At 43.6% G+C, this 22,538-nt stretch overlaps 1 protein-coding gene, 1 long non-coding RNA gene and 1 pseudogene across 2 annotated transcripts; 2 read left to right on the top strand and 1 right to left on the bottom strand.

Annotated features, from left to right (window-relative positions):
- The first annotated feature begins 755 nt into the window (after positions 1-755).
- On the top strand, positions 756-3,266 carry LOC124017393. The gene is made up of 5 exons (XM_046332633.1): positions 756-1,136; positions 1,216-1,284; positions 1,596-1,647; positions 1,821-1,928; positions 2,251-3,266. Exons 1-5 carry the CDS (start codon positions 1,080-1,082, stop codon positions 3,264-3,266), a joined length of 1,302 nt encoding a protein of 433 aa, XP_046188589.1. The 5' UTR covers positions 756-1,079.
- Positions 3,267-5,569: 2,303 nt separating this feature from the next.
- On the bottom strand, positions 5,570-7,448 carry LOC124031684. The gene is made up of 3 exons (XR_006838157.1): positions 7,296-7,448; positions 6,992-7,098; positions 5,570-5,871 (listed from the first exon to the last, which is right to left on the bottom strand). It is a non-coding gene; the product is annotated as an uncharacterized LOC124031684 (long non-coding RNA).
- A 6,571-nt stretch (positions 7,449-14,019) lies between these two features.
- LOC124017377 lies at positions 14,020-22,010 on the top strand (annotated as a pseudogene).
- Positions 22,011-22,538: the final 528 nt, after the last annotated feature.

Below are 22,538 nucleotides of genomic sequence, written 5' to 3'. Positions count from 1 at the left end.
GAGACTTGGCAGTGTGGTGCCAGGACAACAACCTCTCCCTCAACGTCAGCAAAACCAAGAAGCTTATCGTGAACTACAGGAGAAGGGGTCGAGAGGTTCAGGTTCCTTGGTGTCCACATCACTAAGGCCTTAACATGGTCCATACACACACCCGCACAGTCGTGAAGAGGGCACGAGAACATCAGCGACTGACTAAATAGCCATAAGACTGCTAAATGGTTAATTAAATGGTTCATCACTCCAGAGAATGTGTTTCCACTGCTCCAGAGTCCAATGGCGATGAGCTTTACACCACTCCAGCCAACGCTTGGCATTGCACATGGTGATTTTAGGCTTGTGTGCTGCTGCTCGGCCATGGAAACCCATTTCATGAAACTCCTGATTAACAGTTCTTGTCCTGACATTGTTTCCAGAGGCAGTTTGGAACTCGGTAGTGACTGTTGCAACTGAGAACAGGCGATTTTTAAGCGCTATGCGCTTCAGCACTCAGCGGTACTGTTCTGTGAGCTTGTGTGTTCTATCACTTTGTGGCTGAGCAGTTGTTGCTCCTAGATGTTTCCACTTCACAATAACAGCATTTACAGTTGACCGGGGCAGCTCTAGCAGGGCAGAAATTTGATGAACTGACTTGTCACTGAGCTCTTCAGTAAGGCCATTCCACTGCCAATGTTTGTCTATGGAGATTGCATGGCTGTGCTCGATTTAAAAATATATGTTTTATACACCTGTCAGCAAAGGGTGTGGCTGAAATGGCCTAATCCACTAATTTGAAGGGGTGTCCACATACTTTTGAATATGTAGTTTATCTATCTCAAATTCCTGGTACTGTATATAGTTTAATTCCTCTTTGTATTTATATATATATTTTCAACTGCATCGTTGGGAAGGGCTCGTAATCAAACAGTAAAGTCTACATCCATTCCGCGCATATGACCGATAAAATGTGATTTGAACATCTCTCTCTCCTTCCTTCCCTCAGGTATGTCTAAGTGGGAGGCATATGTTGGTCCTGGTTCACAGAGTCTCCGTGTCTATCTCACTTCCACTATCCCAGCATCCTTTGCTGCTCAACTCTGTGTATGGCAGGACAAGGGATGTGTGTCCAGAGGAGCTATCTACTTAGTAAACATGGTAAGGTAAGAAGACACTGTTACTGTATTATAGATCTGTAGACACTGGTCCATGCTGTTAAGAGTGCAGTTTTCTGTTGTACAGGGTGGGGGCACCAGAGAGACACAGATGAACCTGCCCTTATCCTTCCTAACTGAGGGACTATGTGTGCAGGTATAACCTATTTAATAAAAAATATAAAAATGTACCTTTATTTTACTAGGCAAGTCAGTTAAGAACACATTCTTATTTTCAATGACGGCCTAGGAACAGTGGGTTAACTGCCTGTTCAGCGGCAGAACGACAGATTTGTACCTTGTCAGCTCGGGGATTAGAACTTGCAACCTGTCGGTTACTAGTCCAACGCTCTAACCACTAGGCGACCCTGCCGCCCCTAACTATGAATGTTTTTTGTATTATTATTAAGGATATCTTACCTTACTTTGACTTTCTTTTCATTTCACGCTCTCTTTAACTCTCTGAAGGTGTGGCGGTCAGATCCTCCACAGTATGGGAGGAGAATACTCTGTCCTGACTGTGAGTTCTCTCTCTCACACACACACACACACACACACACACACACACACACACACACACACACACACACACACACACACACACACACACACACACACACACACACACACACACACACACACACACACACACCTTCCAGCACTAATAAGTAGTATCCTCTTATGCCTTCTCAGATTCCCACAGGAGATGGGGTCTCTATGCTGTTGCAGCCTTGACACTTCTGGTTACTGTGGCAATGCTGGGACGCCTCATCCACTATGTGACCAAGAATGGAGTCACAGGTCAGTTTTTCTTGTACTCTGTACGTAAGACCTTTGTAGCCCCTTCTTGTGTCCTCAGTCATATTATATTGCATTCACAATGTTTGCAATATTATGTACTGTTTTTGACCTACTTGTCTGCTCTGTCTTTGTATCACCTTATCCTTCAAACCTAATTTAATCCACATTTGATTTGATCCCAAAGGCTTAATGGCCATCAGTGAAATAATAGAGAAATCAAGCAATAACTTACAATAATTTCCAATCATTTTTTTTGTCTCATCCTCGTTAACCCTCTCCTTTGTGTGTGTGTCTGCCTCGCCCCTTCTCTCCCTCCCTGCAGGTTGGCTGTTCATCCAGAGGCCTGTGTTGTTGGTGTGTTCCTCAGAGCTGTCAACCCATGTGTCTCCCGTGTGTGCTTTGGCCTCCATTCTACAGGGAGAGCTGTGTGCTGACGTGCGCATGGCTCTGTGGGCCCAGATCTCCAATGGGGATGGTCCTTGGGATATGGAGAGGTCTGGGGCTGGTGTGGCTGAGCTGGGCCCTGTGCCCTGGATGTATGGACAGTGGGAGGCAGTCAGAGAGGCAGGAGGCCGGGTGCTGATCATATGGAGCCCAGAGGCTAAGGAGTCCTACAAGAGCTGGAGAGAAGAGCGAGATGGGAAAAAGATAGGAGGGAGTAAAGGAGAGGAGATGCGACAAGGGGAGAGTGGAGGAGAGGAGCTGAAAGGACTTGAGTTAACAAGAAATAAACAGGAGCAAGCAGGAATGGAGAAAGAAGTGGAATGGAAAGAGGAAGGTAGGAGCGGAGAGGAGGAGAGGAAGCCCTGCTCAGTGACGGGGCCGGTGTTCAGGGCTGCCCTGTCCTGTCTGCAGGGGGCACTACAGGGGACAGGCAAGAGCCACGGCTTTGCCCTTGTCTACTTCCAGGACCTCTGTCACAGCCGAGACATCCCCAAAAACCTCAGAGGTGTCCCGCGCTACTGCCTGCCTCGGGATTTTGGGGGCCTGATACGAGAGCTGGGCGGGATGGCTAGAGGAAGGAACAATGTGATTGGCAGCTGGCACTGCTGGCTCAGACTCCTCTCCAAAACATTGTCGCTTTGGTTGGCACGACGACTAACTCACAAGGTGAGTTGCTACGGACGCACCCACAGGAAGAAGAGGGTCCAAAACCGAAATGATGTCAGGAGAGGACAGAAAGTGATGTCAGGAGAGGACACTTTAAAGTCAGGCAATGTGTCTGGCCACTGTCAACCAATTAAGAGAGGACAGAGCCAAGCACTTTGCAGGAGGAGTCACATCAGCGGGCCACCGTTTGGTGATGAGTCTGGGCATCTCAGGTTTGACCTTAATTAGGGAATATACAAAATCAAAGTCCACCCAGGAAGCTAATTATTTTGTTTAGATTATAAGGAAAATGTGATCCATCAATATCTAGTTTGTCTACAAATGAATCATTTGTTGGATTCACGTCTCCATCTCAAACAAAAATCTAAGTTAAAGAATTGTCACTATAGAGCAGTGCGCTGAAAATACTGGATACATCCTGTACAATGTACTAGCTTTGAACACTTCATCTGATTTTTCAAATGTGAAGCTTGTCTTCAAGTGTCTCTCAATGGTCTTTCCCCTGAACCCCCTGCCCTAAACAGATGCCGGAGCTGCAAAGGGGTCTTTCTACTGCGGGGTCTTTCTACTGCATTGTTTCCCAACAGGCTGCTACTGCTTCAGCAGTGCAATCATGTATGAACTGCCGTGTGTTATCCAACAGACCCATTAAGACTGTTTGTTGTATGTCCAAGTTGTAAATATTACTGCTATGAGATTTGCTTAGGTGCATCTAATTGAAGGCTGGCATTGTGGATATAATTTTGAAAATGTACAGATGTGATATTTTTATTGGTTACATTAAAGTCTATTTTGGGACGGGTGTTGAAAATGAGCTTGAGCTAGACACACTAGTGCAATGCATCGGACGATTGTTTGTTCATTGTGTCAATGTGATTGTCCCCATTCAAATAAACTAAACTATTATTGTATGAAACTGAATGTTTGATGTGTACAGGTTACAGAAACTCACTTCATCACTCTGAAAGTGTTGTTTTACCCAAGTCTCCACTTGACTGTCAGAATCTTTCTGGAATATGTAATTCTACTGAAGTGCACAGCATCAACATGCCCCATCTTGAGTCAGTACATGTCCATCTCTAACTGGTTGGCAGTAGAACTGCCAGAGTCAACCTGGCTCCCCGGTATTGTCTCGGGCAGAAGGTATGGTTATCCACCCAGGATCTGCCCCCTCAGGTGTAATCCCGCAAACACTCCCCCTGGTTTATGGGCCCTTTCTCCATCTCCAAGGTTATTAGCACCTCTGCTGATCATCTTCTGTTGCTCCGTACCCTTCATAACTTCTAAAGGATCGGCGTCCCTTCAACAGGACAGCTGTAAATCATGCAGTCATGTCAATATCGCAGATTTGAGAGAAACAACAAATATCAACACTTCACTATATCATTAGGGGTGTAGTATATCCTTATAGGACAGAGCGATGCCTTCATGGCATGCCGACGACACGGGCAGTCATCTCTTGAACTTTGTCAACTAAGCACCAATCGGGGTCGAACAAAGCTAGCTAGATAGCCAATAAGCTGGGCTTTACAGGAGTATCCAGAAACCATGTATATGTCTTAAAATGTAGTGACTAACCTTGTACGACAGCATGCCTTTTCATTTTGGACAAATTATAAGGATACTCACAGTTATGAAAACTGGTTGTTTTGCAAATGTTGAACGTAATATGGCCATTAATACTTGGAAAGCTAAATCAAGGTCCGAGCATACAGATTTGACAATATTCTTACATTCTTACAATTTTCCCAAATGTACCTGGGGACTTCAGTCTTGCAGTTCACTCGTACTTCAAGTTATCCATCAAACTTTGCACATACACTGCTGCTATGTTGTGGACACTATCGGAATTACAACCAGATGATGGCTAGAAATGTGCCCTTTCTCTTGCATTTCAAAGATGGTGGTAGAAAAATACATTTTTTTCTTATTTTCTTCTACAAGATCTATTGTGTTATTCTACTACAATTAACATTTCCACAAACTTAAGTGTTCCCTTTCAAATGGTACCAAGAATATGCATATCCTTGCTTCAGTTCCTGAGCTACAGGCAGTTAGATTTGGGTATGTCATTTATCAAAAATTGGGGGGGAAAAAGGAGGGGAAAAACATCCCACCTTTCATGTGTCCAGAGCCAAACCTGTTTCTCACAGCCCTTTGTCTACTGTTTCCAAGTCCACCCCCTCTACACTGTCTCGGTGAGGCGTCTCCTGAAGGTTCGACCTCTGGGCAGGGGATTCTAGTACCTGGTTGACTGGGAGGGTTTATAGCCCGGAGGAGAGCTGCTCGGTCCCCGCCAGGGACATCCTGGACCCAGGCCTCATCAGGGTGTCGACGTTGAAAAACCGCGATCATCCAGGTATACACCCAGGTAGGACACCAGAGGGGGGGGTACTGTCACACCCTGATCTGTTTCACCTGTCTGTGTGCTTGTCTCCACCCCCCTCCAGGTGTCGCCCATCTTCCCCATTACCCCCTGTCCCCATTACCCCCTGTGTATTTATACCTGTTCTGTTTGTTTGTTGCCTGTTTGCGAAGTCAACCAGCATTTTTATTTTTTGGGGGGGGGTCAGCTCCTGCTTTTCCCCAGTCTCTATTTTCTCGTGCTCCTGGTTTTGTCTGTCCTGACTCTGAGCCCTCCTGCCTGACTCTGAGCCCTCCTGCCTGACCACTCTGCCTGCCCCTGAGCCGGCCTGCCATCCGGTACCGTTGCCCCAATTCTGGTTTACTGACCCCTGCCTGTCTTGACCTGTCTATTGCCTGCCCTTGTTGGAATATTAAACCATTGTCAATTTGATGTGTCTGCATCTGGGGGGAGGGAATTACCCCCTTTCTGAAAGGAAAAAAAAATAAGGTTAGGTAAGATTTACAGTAGATATGGGCTATCCTTATTTTAAGGGAAACAAAAAATGTTCAATAAAAAAGTTTCGAATGGGGGGGTCGTTTTGCTAAAATCCATTTTATGTTTTAGTCATGAGTAATTTTCTGATCTTTAGGTTCCCTTTGTGTGTGTATATATAACGTTTATAGATCTGACTTCCATTAGACTAAATTACAAAATATATTGTTTGGAGTGACTTAAGTTGATGAGACCGATACAAGACTAGTGGCATTCATGGAAAGTGTTTAAAAAATGGGGACATTGTAAGGGTTTTCTTCTGGTGAAAGTGAAGCGGACCAAAATGCAGCGTGGTGGTTATTCATGTTTTTAATAAAGACGACTATACATGAACAGACTATACAAAACAAGAAAAGCACAAACCTAAACCTAATCTGGTGCAAACACAGAGACAGGAACAATCACCCACAAAACCCAACACAAAACAGGCTACCTAAATATGGTTCCCAATCAGAGACAATGACTAACACCTGCCTCTGATTGAGAACCATATCAGGCCAAACATAGAAATAGACAAACCAGACACACAACATAGAATGCCCACCCAGCTCACGTTCTGACCAACACTAAAACAAGGAAAATACATACGAACGTGACAGACATAGCATAAAGTGGTTTCTGTGAGAATTACAGGAGGGGAGCGCTTAACCCATAAGACAATTGTTCTATCCAGAGAAGTAAGTAATGTTTGCAATTATATGCAGTAAAGAGGCAGATCCGTTGTCATTGGAGGTTTAAATGAACTGCATTCTGTGTTTAATGACTTTACCCTATGCATTGTGTGGACTTGAGTGCATGTTGCATACACTTAAATGCTATTTTGTACATTAGTAAAAATGTGTGTCCTTGATGTTTTTGATTCCTACAGACACTTTGTGTGTATACTGTATTGGTAACAGAACAGATCTGAGAGAGCATGTCCCCTATGGGTATGACACCTCTGTAAATCAGAACCACTTGATTGTCATGTTTTACTAAAAAAACTAAATTTCATTGATCATGGAAATTGGCAACTCCATGCACACAATTGAGCCACCTTTTCAGGTAAACATACCTCTGTCATCCTCCTGACTGTCACTCTCCATTCACACGTATTTCCAAGAGATTGGATTGAAGTGCCACAAAGCATCCGCGGGAATAGCTAAGTAACTTTTGATTTACCTGAAACAACAGGTGCATGTTGACACAATGTAAAATTGAAGTGAAATTGTAATATTAATTAATTGCAGTGCATCAATAGGCCTATATACACATGTATTAGTCCTGTCCGTGATAAATGTATCTTTTTGTAAAAGTACAAAAATGTAGCATGTTAAATAATTTGGTATCCTATTACAGCTTGCAGGTTATTAGCTTACCTTTAATTGATGACAAGGAAGAAATCACTGAGAAACATTATGCCTTCGGAGGACTGCCAGTAAACGTCGCGATGTAACGAATATATGATTTCTTGCTTCTAGATAATGATGTGGGAATCCGTGTGATCAGCGCAACCAGCTCCACTTTTCAAGATAGACAAAGGGCTGACCTGGAGGCAGACGCTTCGCCTGTTCCTTTGGGTTCACTTTGTCCTGCTCCTACTGCTGCAGCGAAGGTCCCCGTCGGCAAGGTACGCTGGAGATGATACACGGTGCACATCGTGCATTGACATTGGGACTCTTAGGTTTCTTAAATTGTTTATCGAGTGTGTTTCAAATTATTTCAATTCTAAAGATAACATCGCAAGTCTTGTAATTAGGTTGTAAATACTGATACGGTGTGGATAGCTATTGCACACAAGTATGATTTTGTGGTTTTCTTTACCACATGCAAATTCATGGTGGCGGTGTGTGTGTGTGTGGGGAGGGCACATGCAAAAAACCCAAACACACAGACAAGCTTTAGTTCACTTGCACGCACCATGCACAGTAATTTGTCTTATCTAGTAAGAGGCTGTCAGAAAGAAAACATCACAATGAACCTTAACCTGCTCTCTCTGCATTAACCACACTTCTGATCTAGTCTTTATTTACCTAGGCAAGACAGTTAAGAACTCATTCTTATTTACAGCCTATCCCTGCCAAACCAGGACAGAGCTGGGCCAATTTTGCACCACCCTCCCAATCACAGCTGGATGTGATTCAGCCTGGATTTTAACCAGGGACTGTAGTGACACCTCTAGCACTGAAATGCAGTGCCTTTAATCCGCTGCACCACTCAGCAGCCCAGTCTGGTGTTTGTGAATTCAAGTCTGGTGCCTGTGCATTAAGTCTCCAGGCTTGATCCATTTGACTGAACAGATTCATGTTTTTATTGAAAGCTGAGTCTGTACTGTAGAACAGAGTTTAGAATTGTTTAGTGAACAAAATATAAAGCCCAATATGTGAAAGTGTTTGATTCCCAGATGTTAGCCTTATTGAGCTGAAATACAAACCAGAAATGTCCACATGTCAAAAAGTCTATAATTATCTTCCAAAATTGGGACCACCACAATTTCATTTACTCCTTTAAGAATAATATAGAATCATTTTTCAACCACAACTAACTGTAGGCTATGCATTTAATTCATCAGATCTGGAACATCAGACCAGGAATGCACTCTTTGGGACATCAGAGGGGTTGTTCCCCAAACCTAGGTGTTGTGCAAAGAATGACAGGTGTGAGTCACTATAAATTTAAACAATCATTTTCATTAGTGCACTTGTTCAATAACAGGCCACTTTAAAATGCTGACTGCGGGAATGTCCTGCTTTAGTTTTTCCACCATTTAAAACCCTGATTGAATGACATCTGACTGATTTATGTCTCAGTGCCCAGGCTCCAAGCTGTGATTGATGAGATGAGGCTGTTCTAATAAACAGTTCTAACAAAACACTGACCATGAGGATTTCAGATGCATAACCACTGTAACTTCAGTGTAAAATGATTTTAAATTGTGCTTTATTCTGATAGTTTTAGTCAGATTATCACCTTCCTGAGAACTATAAAGTAAATGAAAAATGTTCACTGGTTACAACCTTATCTTAGAGTGTTTCTGTGTTGACACGACTGCAAACCCTGCCTACAAGTCCAGGTCTTATTCACAATCAAAGGTAGGAAATCAAACTTCACATTCCTGGTATGAATTCACACTTCATATCTGCAGAAAACTCTCTCTCATCCTAGACACTGTGATTAATCCAGGAAACCCTGGCCTTGATACATTGTGGGAGGCAATTAAGCCTCCCAACATAAACTGCTGAACATTTTACTGAACTACACCATGACATAAAACTTATCTAACAGGATTGCCTTCCCTCCCTCCAAAAGTGTGTCACTGTGCCTGGGACTTTTGTGTGTCTGCTGTTCTCAGCACATGACATGGTGTTGCTGTTTCTGCAGTCCCAGATCAGCAAAGGAGACAGTATAACTGTCAGTTACCAAGTGACAAATACCCTAGGGATGCCACCCATTACCTTTAATAGTGTATAATAATCATATTTTTCCAAAAAACATTCAACATAAACTGTGTTTGCTAACTTCGTATTAACTGAATGTCAACCTTTTGACTGCATTTGCAGGTTTTCTCATGGTGAAGGAATCAAACCCTTGACTTTGGCATTGCTAAACCTACTGTATGTGTTCCAGAAGCTTCTGTAATATTGTGTTACAGCTACCCACACATCATTTATTGCTGCAAGAAAGTGACATTTGCATTGGAACCATTCAGCTCTGGGAGACCAGAACTCTCCTGAAGTAAATTATATATATCACCTGTCATTGAACTGTTGTCTATTAAACATATGATGGTTATTTGGGGGAACTTTAGAATTGTTTAGTGGACAGGACATATAGCCCAATATGTGATAGTTTATGTTTGATTCCTGCAGATGTGGCTAGCCTTATTGCTGGCGCCAGAACCATATGGCAGTCAAGGTCTATACATTATCTTCCTCAGGGACCACCACAATCCCCTCATTTACAAAACGTTAAGAATAATATACATCATACATTTCAACCACAACTGTACTGTAGGCTATGCATTTTATTCATCAGATCATGTATTTTGATGACCACGCTCTCCCCTCTTTCTGTCTCAAAGGTTGTTCCCCAAAACTAGGTGTTGTGAAAGAATGTGAGGGTGAGTCACTATAAATTTAAATTGCAATCATTTTCATTAGTGCACTGTTCTCTACACCCGCACCGAGCCTGCTTTAGTTTTATGCCACCATTTAAACCCCTGATTGAATGACATCTGACTGATTTATGTCTCAGTGCCCAGGCTCCAAGCTGTGATAGATGAGATGAGGCTGTGGTCCTATTAAACAGTTCTAACAAAACACTGACCATGAGGATGAGTCAGATGCACAACCACTGTAGCTCCCTTCAGTGACCATGAGCACAACCGTTCCTTGATTTTAACTGGCGGCTTTAATTCTGTAGTTTTAGTCAGAATTATCACCTTCCGTGAGAACTATAAAGTAAATGAAAAATACAGTTAAGCACTCTTACAACCTTATCTTACGAGTGACTTATTAGCTTGGTATAACTCTGAAGTACTTACATACATAACAGTTTAACCAGCGCTATAATATTAAACACATGAATAAAGGAAAAATACCTCATTGGCTGCTTATTACAGAAGGGAGGAAATCAAACTGCACACTTATTATTCCTGGCATGAATTCACACTTCATCCCAACATAAACGCTGCAACCTTTTATGAACTACACCCGATGACATGAAAACTTAGCTAACAGGATTGCCTTCCCTCCCTCCAAAAGTGTGTTGCTATACAATAAGGATCCCCGTTATTATTTCCCCTGCACAGCAGACACGCAAACAAAAGACAGTCTAACTGTCAGTTACAACCACTAATACACCGGGTGGACTTACCCATTACCTTTAATAGTGTGTATAATAATCTATGCCATTTTTTTCCAAAGGGAAAGGGCATTCAACTATGAGTGAAGGATGCTTTGTTGCGAAATAGGAAGCAAATTCTAGATTTAACTTTGGATTGGAGATGTTTGATGTGGGTCTGGAAGGAGAGTTTACAATCGTATTTGTAGTTGTCCTCGTATTCTAAGTCAGAGCCGTCCAGAGTAGTGATGTTGGACAGGCGGGCAGGTTCAGGCAGCGATCGGTTGAAGAGTATGCATTTAGTTTTACTTGTATTTAAGAGCAATTGGAGGCCACGGAAGGAGAGTTGTAAAATGGCATTGAAGCTTGGCTGGAGGGTTGTTAACACAGTGTCCAAAGAAGGGCCAGAAGTATACCGAATGGTGTTGTCTGCTTAGAGGTGGATCAGAGACTCACCAGCAGCAAGAGCGACATCATTGATGTATACAGAGAAGAGATACCTTAACAAAGGCCCAGTGGAAGCGAAATAGCCCAATAACATCAAAGATACACCACTATATTTTACGAAATATGAGGTTATTTTTGGCATTTGTCGACGAAAAACCCAACGCTGGTTTGTGTGGTTAAAGACCTCTATTTTCATCTCATCTGATCATAGTACCCGGATCCAATCCAAGTGCCAATGCCATTTTGCTAACTCCAGACATTTACATACGAAGGTTGCTCTCAATAAAGGATATTTTCTGGCAACCCTGGAGACTTGATGCGACCAAATTCTGTAATTCTCCAACTGTTGCCTTCAATTATCCGTTGCCTTCCAAACCATCTTCCTCCGTGTGCGTGTGGACAAGGTACACGCACACTTAATTCTCTCTTTCTTTCTCTCTCTCGGAGGACCATGCCTCAGGACTACCTGGCATGATGACTCCTTGCTGTCCCCAGTCCACCTGGCCGTGCTGCTGCTCCAGTTTCAACTGTTCTGCCTTGTTATTATTTGACCATGCTGGTCATTTATGAACATTTGAACATCTTTGGCCATGTTCTGTTATAATCTCCACCCGGCACAGGCAGAAGAGGACTGGCCACCCCACATAGCTTGGTTCCTCTTCTAGGTTTCTTCCTAGGTTTTGACCTTTCTAGGGAGTTTTTTCCTAGCCACCGTGCTTCTACACCTGCATTTGCTTGCTGTTTGGGGTTTTAGGCTGGGTTTCTGTACAGCACTTTGAAATATCAGCTGATGTACGAAGGGCTATTTAAATAAGTTTGATTTGATTTATTTTTAAACAATGTGCAATTGTATTATTATAAAATCATGTACTTTCCCAATTTTTTTCACATACAATATAACTTTGAATTTGTATTAGTTCATTTTATACAGTATTTCTGTTGCTCAACTTTATCAAGGGTTCCAATACATTTGGAGGTGACTGTATTAATTCAACTGACAAATTAACCATATTATATATCAGTGTCGATAGTATAGACCAGGTTAGCTCATTGGATAATCTCTGTCTCTCTAACACGCAGTGTAGAGATTAGTGCTCTTTTAGCGAGAAGGATATTTGGCAGAAATAATGGATACTGGAGGCATTGATCCCCAGCTCTAAAAGGTATAATCAGATAGACTTCTCCTGTAGCATCCAGGAACCGATGGAGTCTGACTCTTCTGATTGGGCTACTACTAAATCTGTCTGGCAGTACTTGGGGCCTACGTTGTCCATGGTGCTCAAAGGTTAGTGATGCAACTATATATTAATAATAATATTACTAAAATTAATATAATACTACCAAGCCTGGGTTCAAGCCTGAGATTTTTATTTAAAGTGTGTGAGGCAAATTTCTCAGATTGGCACTGACGCTAGGACAGCACACACATGTCATCGTAATGACTTTGCCATAATTACGGTGTGTGTCTGTCCACAAGATACCTGTGGAGATGGTTGAAAGACGATGACATAAGGAGGTAATGATTTGCCCCTTCTTACTCAGTCTTTAATATGAGTCCAATTAAACACTTTCTTCATGTTTTAGAAAAATAAGCACTCTCTCTCTTGATTTCCTTCCCTCTCCCTCCCTTTTCTCTACAACCCCCTCTCTCAGGCGCAGTAGGAGGCAGCAATATCGTGTTGCTGTACCCTCCTGACAGCGATCAGGCTCTGTCGGGACTGGAGTGTCGTTTGGGCTCATTCCTGTCTTCTCTGGGCATCAGTGTGTCTGTTGACCTGTGGAGCCAGGCTGAGCTCAGTGTCCTCAGACCTGTTTCATGGCTCCACTCCCGGCTGGACTGCCTGCAGAGACCGGGGTCAAAGTAGTGCTGGTGCTGACCCAGGCAGCCTGGGAGAGGGACACTCCGGGGGAGTGGGTGTGAAGAGGATGGAGTCTGTGGAGGGGTGTCGTTCTCCATATTTGTATGTCTTCAGCGCTTCACTCACTTGCATTCTGTGAACTATCTGCAGGGCCGCGCCGGTGAAAACTTCACCCTGGTGCAGTTTGAGTCTTTGCCCCTCCGGCCTCCTTGTGGAGGCTGCCCCGCTGCCCCCTGCCTGAGCTCTACAGGGGGCTGCCGCTCTTCAGCCTCCCCTCCCAGGGCCTGGGCTTCCTGACTGAACTGGCTTTGTGGCGAAGTAGTGGAGCAGGCTCATGGCCACTGGCAGGGGGGCACAGGGCAGCCTCACGGGTACTTGCTGGGGGGCTGAGAGGGTTTGCGGGGGGTTCAGCAGTGTTACGGCTTGCAGGGCTGCCACAGGACTGTGTTGGTGCAGGGGTGGAGGACCCCTGGGAGTCTGTGCCTCTGGAGCCGTGTCTCAGTACCCCACCGTCTAGTCCTGACACCAAGACCAGCAGGATAGTCTGAGAGGACATGAGAGGCTAGGAAGGAACCAGGGGCTTTTGCTACAGGACGGTAACTGTGGCACTTATACAGTATACTATAATCAGATACTGGACATAAGGACTTGCGGAGATGGTGGCTTATTGAAACTGTACCTTTGTAGAGCTATTCTACAAAGTTGAGCATGACTTGTAAATATTGTAAGTGATTCACTTTTGTGCTCCTGTCAACCCCAGCTTGGTGCTCAACTACTAATTAAACAACATTTGGTCATAGCTTGGTGGTAGTTTAACTAAATCTAAATCTCGGTAGTGTTTTCAGTAGTTAATTACTTTTTTTTAATTAGCTAATTTCTTGCTCAAAATATATAGTAGGCAAGAATTTCCTCACTTGAAATGACACTTTCTGTTCTTGCAATTTTTAGTCTAAATTTTTAGTCTATTTTTAGTCTAAAGCTTAACTTCTTCCAGTAATTGGTAATTTGGTAAACTATGATTTCAGAGTAGCTTCCCCAACACTGTTAAATTATATTTTCTACATTTACAGTACATGTTCTGTCCTGCAGTGTACAGTGGGCAGCATCTCATATTACTTGCGCAGATCTGATGATCTGATCATATTGGATGTGACTGCGAACGGGACCTTGGCTAACGTTAACTAGCTAGAATGATGATGATGATGATCCTCTGGACCACAGCCTAGATGGCTCAGTCAGGACAACAACGTTAGTGAGCTCCGTACCTAGCTAAGAATTTAACTAGCTATGTTTTTGCTAAGCAGCAGAAGCGATGTAAAATAATCATCATTAATTAGGCTTATCCTTAACAGGATCCAACTCGATTTGGCAATACATAGCTATGATTAGAGAGAGTAAGTAAGTGGCACTGCATTGTTTACAAAAAAAGTATATAACTCATCCTCCTTTCTTTTCACACACTTTATTTAATCCTGCTGCCCATCATTGTACACAGCAGTTCTCAAAGTATGATAAATGACTAGGTTGATTTAAAGACACCGTAACAAATCGTGACATGACCACTGTGATGAAGAAATATCGGACTGTGTATCAGTAGTTAGGGTCAACTACTTTGTACTGAATCTCCTCTGTCCCCCGTGGCTGAGTGGTAGGTAGTCCAAGCCATGTCGTGGTTGTGGCCCCTGCTCCCTGCCCTGGTACTCTTTTCTGTGTTGTCTGTGGTTCGAGTACAGACTGCACCATGCCAGACCTGCCGCAAGCTCACTGACAGCTTCATCAAGGTAGAAGTTGTCTCTCTTCCTGTACTCCCTCTTTGTTAGTTTGTCGGTCACATTGTGCGTTTTTGTATCTGTTGGTCTGTTGGTCTGTTTTTGTATCTGTTTTGCTCTTGTCGGTAGCTGCTATTTTACTCTCCTTGCTGTTCTGTCTTCACCTGATGGTCTTTGTTTTTCAGGGACTGGATAAAACATCCAATAAGAATCTTGGGGGTGGCAACACTGCTTGGGAGGAGGAAAATCTGGCTAAATATGCTCGCAGGTACTATTGGCCCCACTATGCCTATGTCTCTAGAATCTCTACGAATAAGCAGTCTTTAGGACCTACAGTCTAACATCTGTGTTTATGCAGTGGCAAGTCCACAAGGCCTACTAATCTCTGACAAGCCTTAGCATGTAGTTGAAGGGACAAGCCTTAGCATGTCCCTTCAAGAAAATAAGAATTTGTTCTTAACCCACTTGCATAGTTAAATAAAAGGGAAAATAAATAAATGAATATGGTGCACTACCTGCACCATTGTCACTATAAAGGCTTGAATTTGATTCCTCTGACCTGATTCTGTTCTCCTTCTTATTAAGTCAAGGCAGACAAGACAAGGGCTTAGTACCCCTTGATAGAGGAATTTTTAATCCCCTTTATGTTTTATTGCCAAAATCAATTCAATTCGCACTCATTTCTAATTCATGATAAGTTGTAAGTTTATCATTTGCATGAATTAGCAAGAGACCAAGTCTTAAAAACAAGTTCAGCATTTATTCTTGATGAGTACTCCATGCTCACACACATTACCACAGGTTATAAACTGAAAATGACGTCAGCGTTTTCCAAACGTTCCGTTTCACAAACAGAGGGCCCCTCTAATTCTCAAGCCTCCTCCGCGTTATCAGCACGAAGTCAAGGCCAGTCAGCATAAATCAACATTCCCGACCATTTTGGAGATGGCCCGTTCCCACCACCTGAATGAACTTAAAGAACAGACCTTCAATTGTTACTAAACTTCCTGATTACATTATATACAATTGTGAAAGAGAACAAGAGGGACAGTACATTATAGCATTTGGATTAGTCAGTTTCTGATTGGAATGTATACATAATTAGTCATTTCAAACATAATTTCCTCTATCACCCCTATGTTCTTAGACAGTACAGCCTCTCATAATTGTGTGTGTGATACTTCTTGAGTGCATAATGGAGGATATAAGGGTGTAGTATTTGTTTTATCTGTGCTATGTTCGCTCACTCTTCCCCTCTCATTCTCAGTGAAACCAGGTTGCTGAAGATAGTGGAGGCAGCGTGTGAGAAATCAGACATACTGTAACAAACTGCTGGAGCAGATTGAGGACCAAGTGGAGACATGGTGGTTCCACCGGTATGTATGCCACAGTGTGTATGTTTGTATCTGACTGTAAATGCGTTAAATGCAGTACCAGTCAAAAGTCTGGACACACTTAATCATTCAAGGGTTTTTCTTTATTTTTACTATTCTACATTGTAGAATAATAGTGAAGACATCAACTATGGAATAACACATGGAATCATGTAGTAAACAAGTGTTAAACAAATCTAAAAATATTTTTGATTCTTCAAAGTAGCCACCCTTTACCTTGACCGCTTTGCACACTCTTGGCATTCTCTCAACCAGCTTCATCTGGAATGCTTTTCCAACAGTCTTGAAGGAATTCCAACATGTGCTGAGCACTTGTTGGCTGCTTTTCCTTCACTCTGCAGTCCAACTCCTCCCAAACAATCTCAATTGGGTTAGGTGATTGCAGAGGCCAGGTCATCTGATGCAGTATTATATCACTCTCCTTCTTGGTCAAATAGCCCTTACACAGCCTGGAGGTGTGTTGGGTCATTGTCCTGTTGAAAAACAAATGATTATAGTCCCACTAAATGCAAACCAGATGGGATGGTGTATCGCTGTAGAATGATTCGCAGTCTCTGAACAGTTGATGTTGAGATGTGTCTGTTACTTGAACTCTGAAGCATTTATTTGGGCTGCAATCTGAGATGCAGTTAATTCTTATGAACTGATCCTCTGCTGCAGAGGATTACTCTGGGTCTTCCTTTCCTGTGGCGTTCCTCGAGAGACAGTTTCATCATAGCGATGAATGGTTTTTGTGACTTCACTTGAAGAAACCTTTCAAAGTTCTTGAAATTTTCCGTATTGACTGACTTGCAGTAATGATGGACTGTCGTTTCTCTTTGCTTATTTGAGCTGTTCTTGCCATAATATGGACTTGGTATTTTACCAAATAGGGCTGTCTTCTGTATTTTACAACCCCTACTTTGTCACAACACAACTGATTGTCTCTAACTCATTAAGAAAGAAATTCCACAAATTAACTTTTAACAGGGCAAACCTGTTATTTGAAATGCATGAAGCTGGTTGAGAAGAATGCCAAGAATTGCAATCCGTCATCAACGTAAACGGTGGCTACTTTTAAGAATCTAAATTTTGATTTGTTTAACAACTTTTTTTTTTGGTTACTTCATAGTTTTTATCGTCTTCACTATTATTCTACAATAAGATTTGATAACATTATAAAAATATGCAAACATAGAGAATCAAACGGGGCAAATACTTTTTCACAGCACTGTAACTGTTCTGTGTTAATTTACATGCACACCTAAGCAGTATGTTATTTGTTTGTGTGTGCTTGTCCTTCCTCTCATCACTGATCTTGTCACTGTCTGTCTCTGTGTGCGTAGGCAGCAAGAGGCTCCAGACCTATTTGAGTGGTTGTGTATAGAAGAGCTCCCGCTCTGCTGTCCCCCGGGACATTTTGGACCAGACTGCAGAGGTACTGAACACCACACACACACACACAGTCACTGTATTAACCGTGTGTTGTTGTTGTGCTGCAGAGTGTCTGTCTGGTCCTGGAGGGGTGTGTGGTGGTCTGGGCCGCTGTGAAGGAGAGGGCAACGCGTCTGGGAGATGGAGAGTGCGTGTGTGACCCGGGGTACTTCGGTCAGCTGTGTCAGAGCTGTGCAGACGGCTATTACAGAGAGAAGAGCTCCAATCACAGCACACCAGGCTGTGCAGGTAGATCATCAACCAGACAGCCTGGCTCATATATTATCAAGCAATCTCATGTAGAATGCTCTCTAACCTCGACCAACAGCTCACCCCCCCTCCCCCGCAGCTACTCGCCCAAGCCTCTCCAGGTTCTCCTTTACCCAAATGATGTTCTGAAAGAGCTGCAAAACCTGGACCTGTACAAATCAGCTGGCTTGACAATCTGGACCCTCTATTTCTGAAACTATCCGCCGCCATTGTCGCAACCCCTATTACCAGCCTGTTCAACCTCTCTTTCATATCGTCTGAGATCCCCAAGGATTGGTAAGCTGCCGCAGTCATCCCCCTCTTCAAAGGGGGAGACACCCTGGACCCAAACTGTTTCAGACATATATCCATCCTGCCCTGCCTATCTAAGGTCTTCGAAAGCCAAGTCAACAAACAGGTCACCGACCATCTCGAATCTCACCGTACCTTCTCCGCTGTGCAATCTGGTTTCCGAGCCGGTCACGGGTGTGCACCTCAGCCACGCTCAAGGTACTAAACGATATCATAACCGCCATCGATAAAAGACAGTACTGTGCAGCCGTCTTCATCGACCTTGCCAAGGCTTTCGACTGACTAGCATCAACACCCTGGATGGTTCCGACCTTGAATATGTATCTATAAGTACCTAGGTGTCTGGCTAGACTGTAAACTCTCCTTCCAGACTCATATCAAACATCTCCAATCGATAATAAAATCAAGAGTCGGCTTTCTATTCCGTTACAAAGCCTCCTTCACTCACGCCGCAAAATTTACCCTAGTAAAACTGACTATCCTACCGATCCTCGACTTCGGCGACGTCATCTACAAAATAGCTTCCAACACTCAGCAAACTGGATGCAGTTTATCACAGTGCCATCCGTTTTGTCACTAAAGCACCTTATACCACCCACCACTGCGACCTGTATGCTCTAGTCGGCTGGCCCTCGCTATAAGTCGCCAGACCCACTGGCTCCAGGTCATCTACAAGTCCATGCTAGGTAAAACTCCGCCATATCTCAGTTCACTGGTCACGATGGCAACACCCTCCCTTAGCACGCGCTCCAGCAGGTGTATCTCACTGATCATCGCTAAAGCCAACACCTCATTTGGCCGCCTTTCGTTCCAAGTTCTCTGCTGCCTGTGACTGGAACGAATTGCAAAAATCGCTGAAGTTGGAGACTTTTATCTCCCTCACCAACCTCAAACATCTGCTATCTGAGCAGCTAACCGATCGCTGCAGTTGTACATAGTCTATCGGTAAATAGCCCACCCATTTTTACCTACCTCATCCCCACAATGTTTTTATTTACTTTTCTGCTCTTTTGCACACCAATATCTCTACCTGTACATGACCATCTGATCATTTATCACTCCAGTGTTAATCTGCAAAATTGTAATTATTTGCCTACCTCCTCATGCCTTTTGCACACAATGTACATAGACTCTCTTTTTTTTCTACTGTGTTATTGACTTGTTTATTGTTTACACCATGTGTTACTCTGTGTTGTCTGTTCACACTGCTATGCTTTATCTTGGCCAGGTCGCAGTTGCAAATGAGAACTTGTTCTTAACTAGCCTACCTGGTTAAATAAAGGTGAATTTTTTTTTATAATACTAATTTATCCTCTGTGTATTGTCTTCAGCATGCTACCGCTCTTGTAAAAAGTGCTCAGGGCCAGAGAACTACAAATGTCTGGAATGCAAACCTGGGTGGCTCTTCCATGACAACAAGTGTGTTGATGAGTATTTGGCTTGTGTGTGTGTTTGTTCAAGCCTAATGTCGTCCGTTGGTTTTCGTACTGTGCCTGTTTAACTCCTGCTGTGTGTGTGGTTTCCAGACACTGATGAGTGTGGCACAGAGCTGGCTCGATGTTCCTCCAACACCTATTGCCACAACACAGATGGATCGTACGAGTGCAGAGGTACTGTATGCTTTCCCTCTACTATCTGCTAGTAACAGAGTAATGACTAATCCTGTTTGTTGTTGGTAGACCTGTGTGCTGACCCAGTTCTCTGTCCTCTCTTGTCTGTGCCAGGCATGTGTGGGCTGTATGGGCAGTGGTCCAGCCCGCTGTAAGAAATGTGCTCGGGGATACAAGCTCAGAGGAGCCAAATGTCTCGGTGAGGGAACCCGGCTGTGGCTCCCTTTACTATATGATTCTGCTCAGGGGCGCAACGTTCACTGGTGACTGGGTGGACATGCCCCCCCCACGTTCTGAAATGACATTTTTGCCCACCACAGTTTTATCATTGGAATGTGATACAAAACAAGACAACGGAGTGCTTTAGGACCATACGGACTCCTCCGAGTGGTCGGGTAGGCTGTTTGGCGTGTTAATCTGACTGAATAAAACAATTATGTCTGCCCCACTTCTAAAACCAAACTTGCGTCCCTGATTCAGCCAATCAGATGAACCTTTTATTAAAGCAGTCGGACTTTCTCACCTACTTGTATTATACACTCTTGTCATGCGGGTCACTCTGTCCCGCTTTTCTTTCTCTCCCACCTAGATGTGGATGAGTGTAGTGAGAGGGCGATAGCATGTCCAGGGCTGAATGAGGCGTGTTTCAATGACGAGGGGTCCTTCCGCTGTGAATGTGCTGACGGCTTCATTCGTAGAGACAGCATCTGTGTGGAGAACCATCCGCTGAGTAAGTGACATACACATACACAAACATGTGATAGTTATGTCTGCATGACCTCCACCCCACAGCATCACATTTCTCTCTTCCTCGCGATCGCTCCATCAGGTGGTCCAGAGAAGGGTCTGTTTGATGACAAGACTGATGACGAGGTCCTGGTCCTGCAGCAGATGTTCTTTGGCGTGGTCATCTGTGCCCTAGCAACGCTCGCCGCCAAGGGCGACATGGTCTTTACCGCCATCTTCATCGGGGGCGTGGCCGCCATGGCCGGATACTGGCTGTCAGAGAAGGGCGACCGCATGCTGGACGGCTTCCTAAAGGGACGCTAGCCTACCAGGAGCTAGGGATACAGGACAGAGGAAGGAACTCTTGAATGCAAACCAATGAGGGCGACAAATACTGAGGGGTGACGGCTACAGGAATGCTAGCCAATCAGGGATGTACTATACTATTTTGGGGGTGTTGGCTTGGGATGATTGTGGGTCTTCTGGATTGTGAACCTTTGAGATAAGAGACCTTGGAGCTTAGTGAAATTAGAGCGCTCAATGGAGGAATGAATATAGAAGACCGGGTACTACTTGATCCAAGAACACTGAAAAGACACTGGACTGTCTTTCTGCACTGATATGAGAGACCAAAACCCAAGCCTCTCAACTCATGGAATCCCCCAAAAAAACATTTCCACTGAATTTCAGCCGTGACCCAAAAGGACCAGCTGTCATGATTCTCTCGTTAACACAGGTGTGAGTGTTGACGAGGACACGGCTGGAGATCACTCTGTCATGATGAAAAGGGAGGGAGTGCAGGTCTGATAAGACCACTACTGATTGTTACCAAGTTATTATGCATTTGTATCTTCTACTGAGCAAAATATTGCTCCAAAATGATGTCTGTCCATTTCCACACATCCCAACCCAAACTTCTTAGCTTACCCCTCTTACCTCATCAGTATTCTACTGTTCATCATTTCACCGTATACTGAGGAACAGCGGTATTTCCCTGGTAATGGAAGGTGATATGGGATGGTCAGTGGGGTGTTGAAGCACTAAAGACTGCTGCTATAGTGGACATGGGAAATGTGTAGGAAAGGACAGATGCTCCCTGTTGCACCAGTGAAATTATGTCCAATATTATAACACTATTTATAATCGCGTCCCTACTGTGTTTTTGCACAAACGTATTCTTACTGTATGAATGCATGAGAAAGGCGATACTGTATGTATTTATTATCCTGATGGGCATGAAAAACTGAACTTTATAGAACTGCTTGTTTCCCCCTTAAACTGTTCAACCAGAATACAAGGATCATCACTTCTGTGTCACCACCCCAAACCCTTGTGCCTGAGCAGTGTGCATGAGAAAGCAAGAGAGTAAAAGGCAGCAGTCCTCGTGAAGATGTCACCCATTGTATTGTTTTGCAATAATTCATTTCTGAAATTATTTTTTTTTGCAAAAACCTTTTAAAGATTTTTATTCTGTATCTGTTTGTGTGTGATCAGCACCAGGCAAAATGGGGTACTGTACAGTCGTGGCCAAAAGTTGAGAATGGCACAAATATTAATTTTCACAAAGTCTGCGGCCTCAGTTTGTATGATGGCACTTTGCATATACTCCAGAATGGTATGAAGAGTGATCAGATGAATTGTAATTAATTGCAAAGTCCCTCTTTGCCATGCAAATAAACTGAATCCCCCAAAAACATTTCCACTGAATTTCAGCTGTGACCCAAAAGGACCAGCTGACATGATTCTCTCGTTAACACAGGTGTGAGTGTTGACAAGGCTGGAGATCACTCTGTCATGATGATTGAGTTCGAATAACAGACTGGAAGCTTCAAAAGGAGGGTGGTGGTTGGAATCATTGTTCTTCCTCTGTCAACCATGGTTACCTGCAAGGAAACACATTCCGTCATCATTGCTTTGCACAAAACTGGATTCACGGGCAAGTAAGATTGCACCTAAATCAACCATTTATCAGATCATCAAGAACTTCCAAGGTGAGCGGTT

This window comes from Oncorhynchus gorbuscha, linkage group LG03, assembly GCF_021184085.1.
Source record: "Oncorhynchus gorbuscha isolate QuinsamMale2020 ecotype Even-year linkage group LG03, OgorEven_v1.0, whole genome shotgun sequence".
Lineage (NCBI taxonomy): Eukaryota > Metazoa > Chordata > Actinopteri > Salmoniformes > Salmonidae > Oncorhynchus > Oncorhynchus gorbuscha.
The sequence above is the reverse complement of the archived record's forward strand: the minus strand, read 5'-3'. Positions and strand labels throughout refer to the sequence as shown.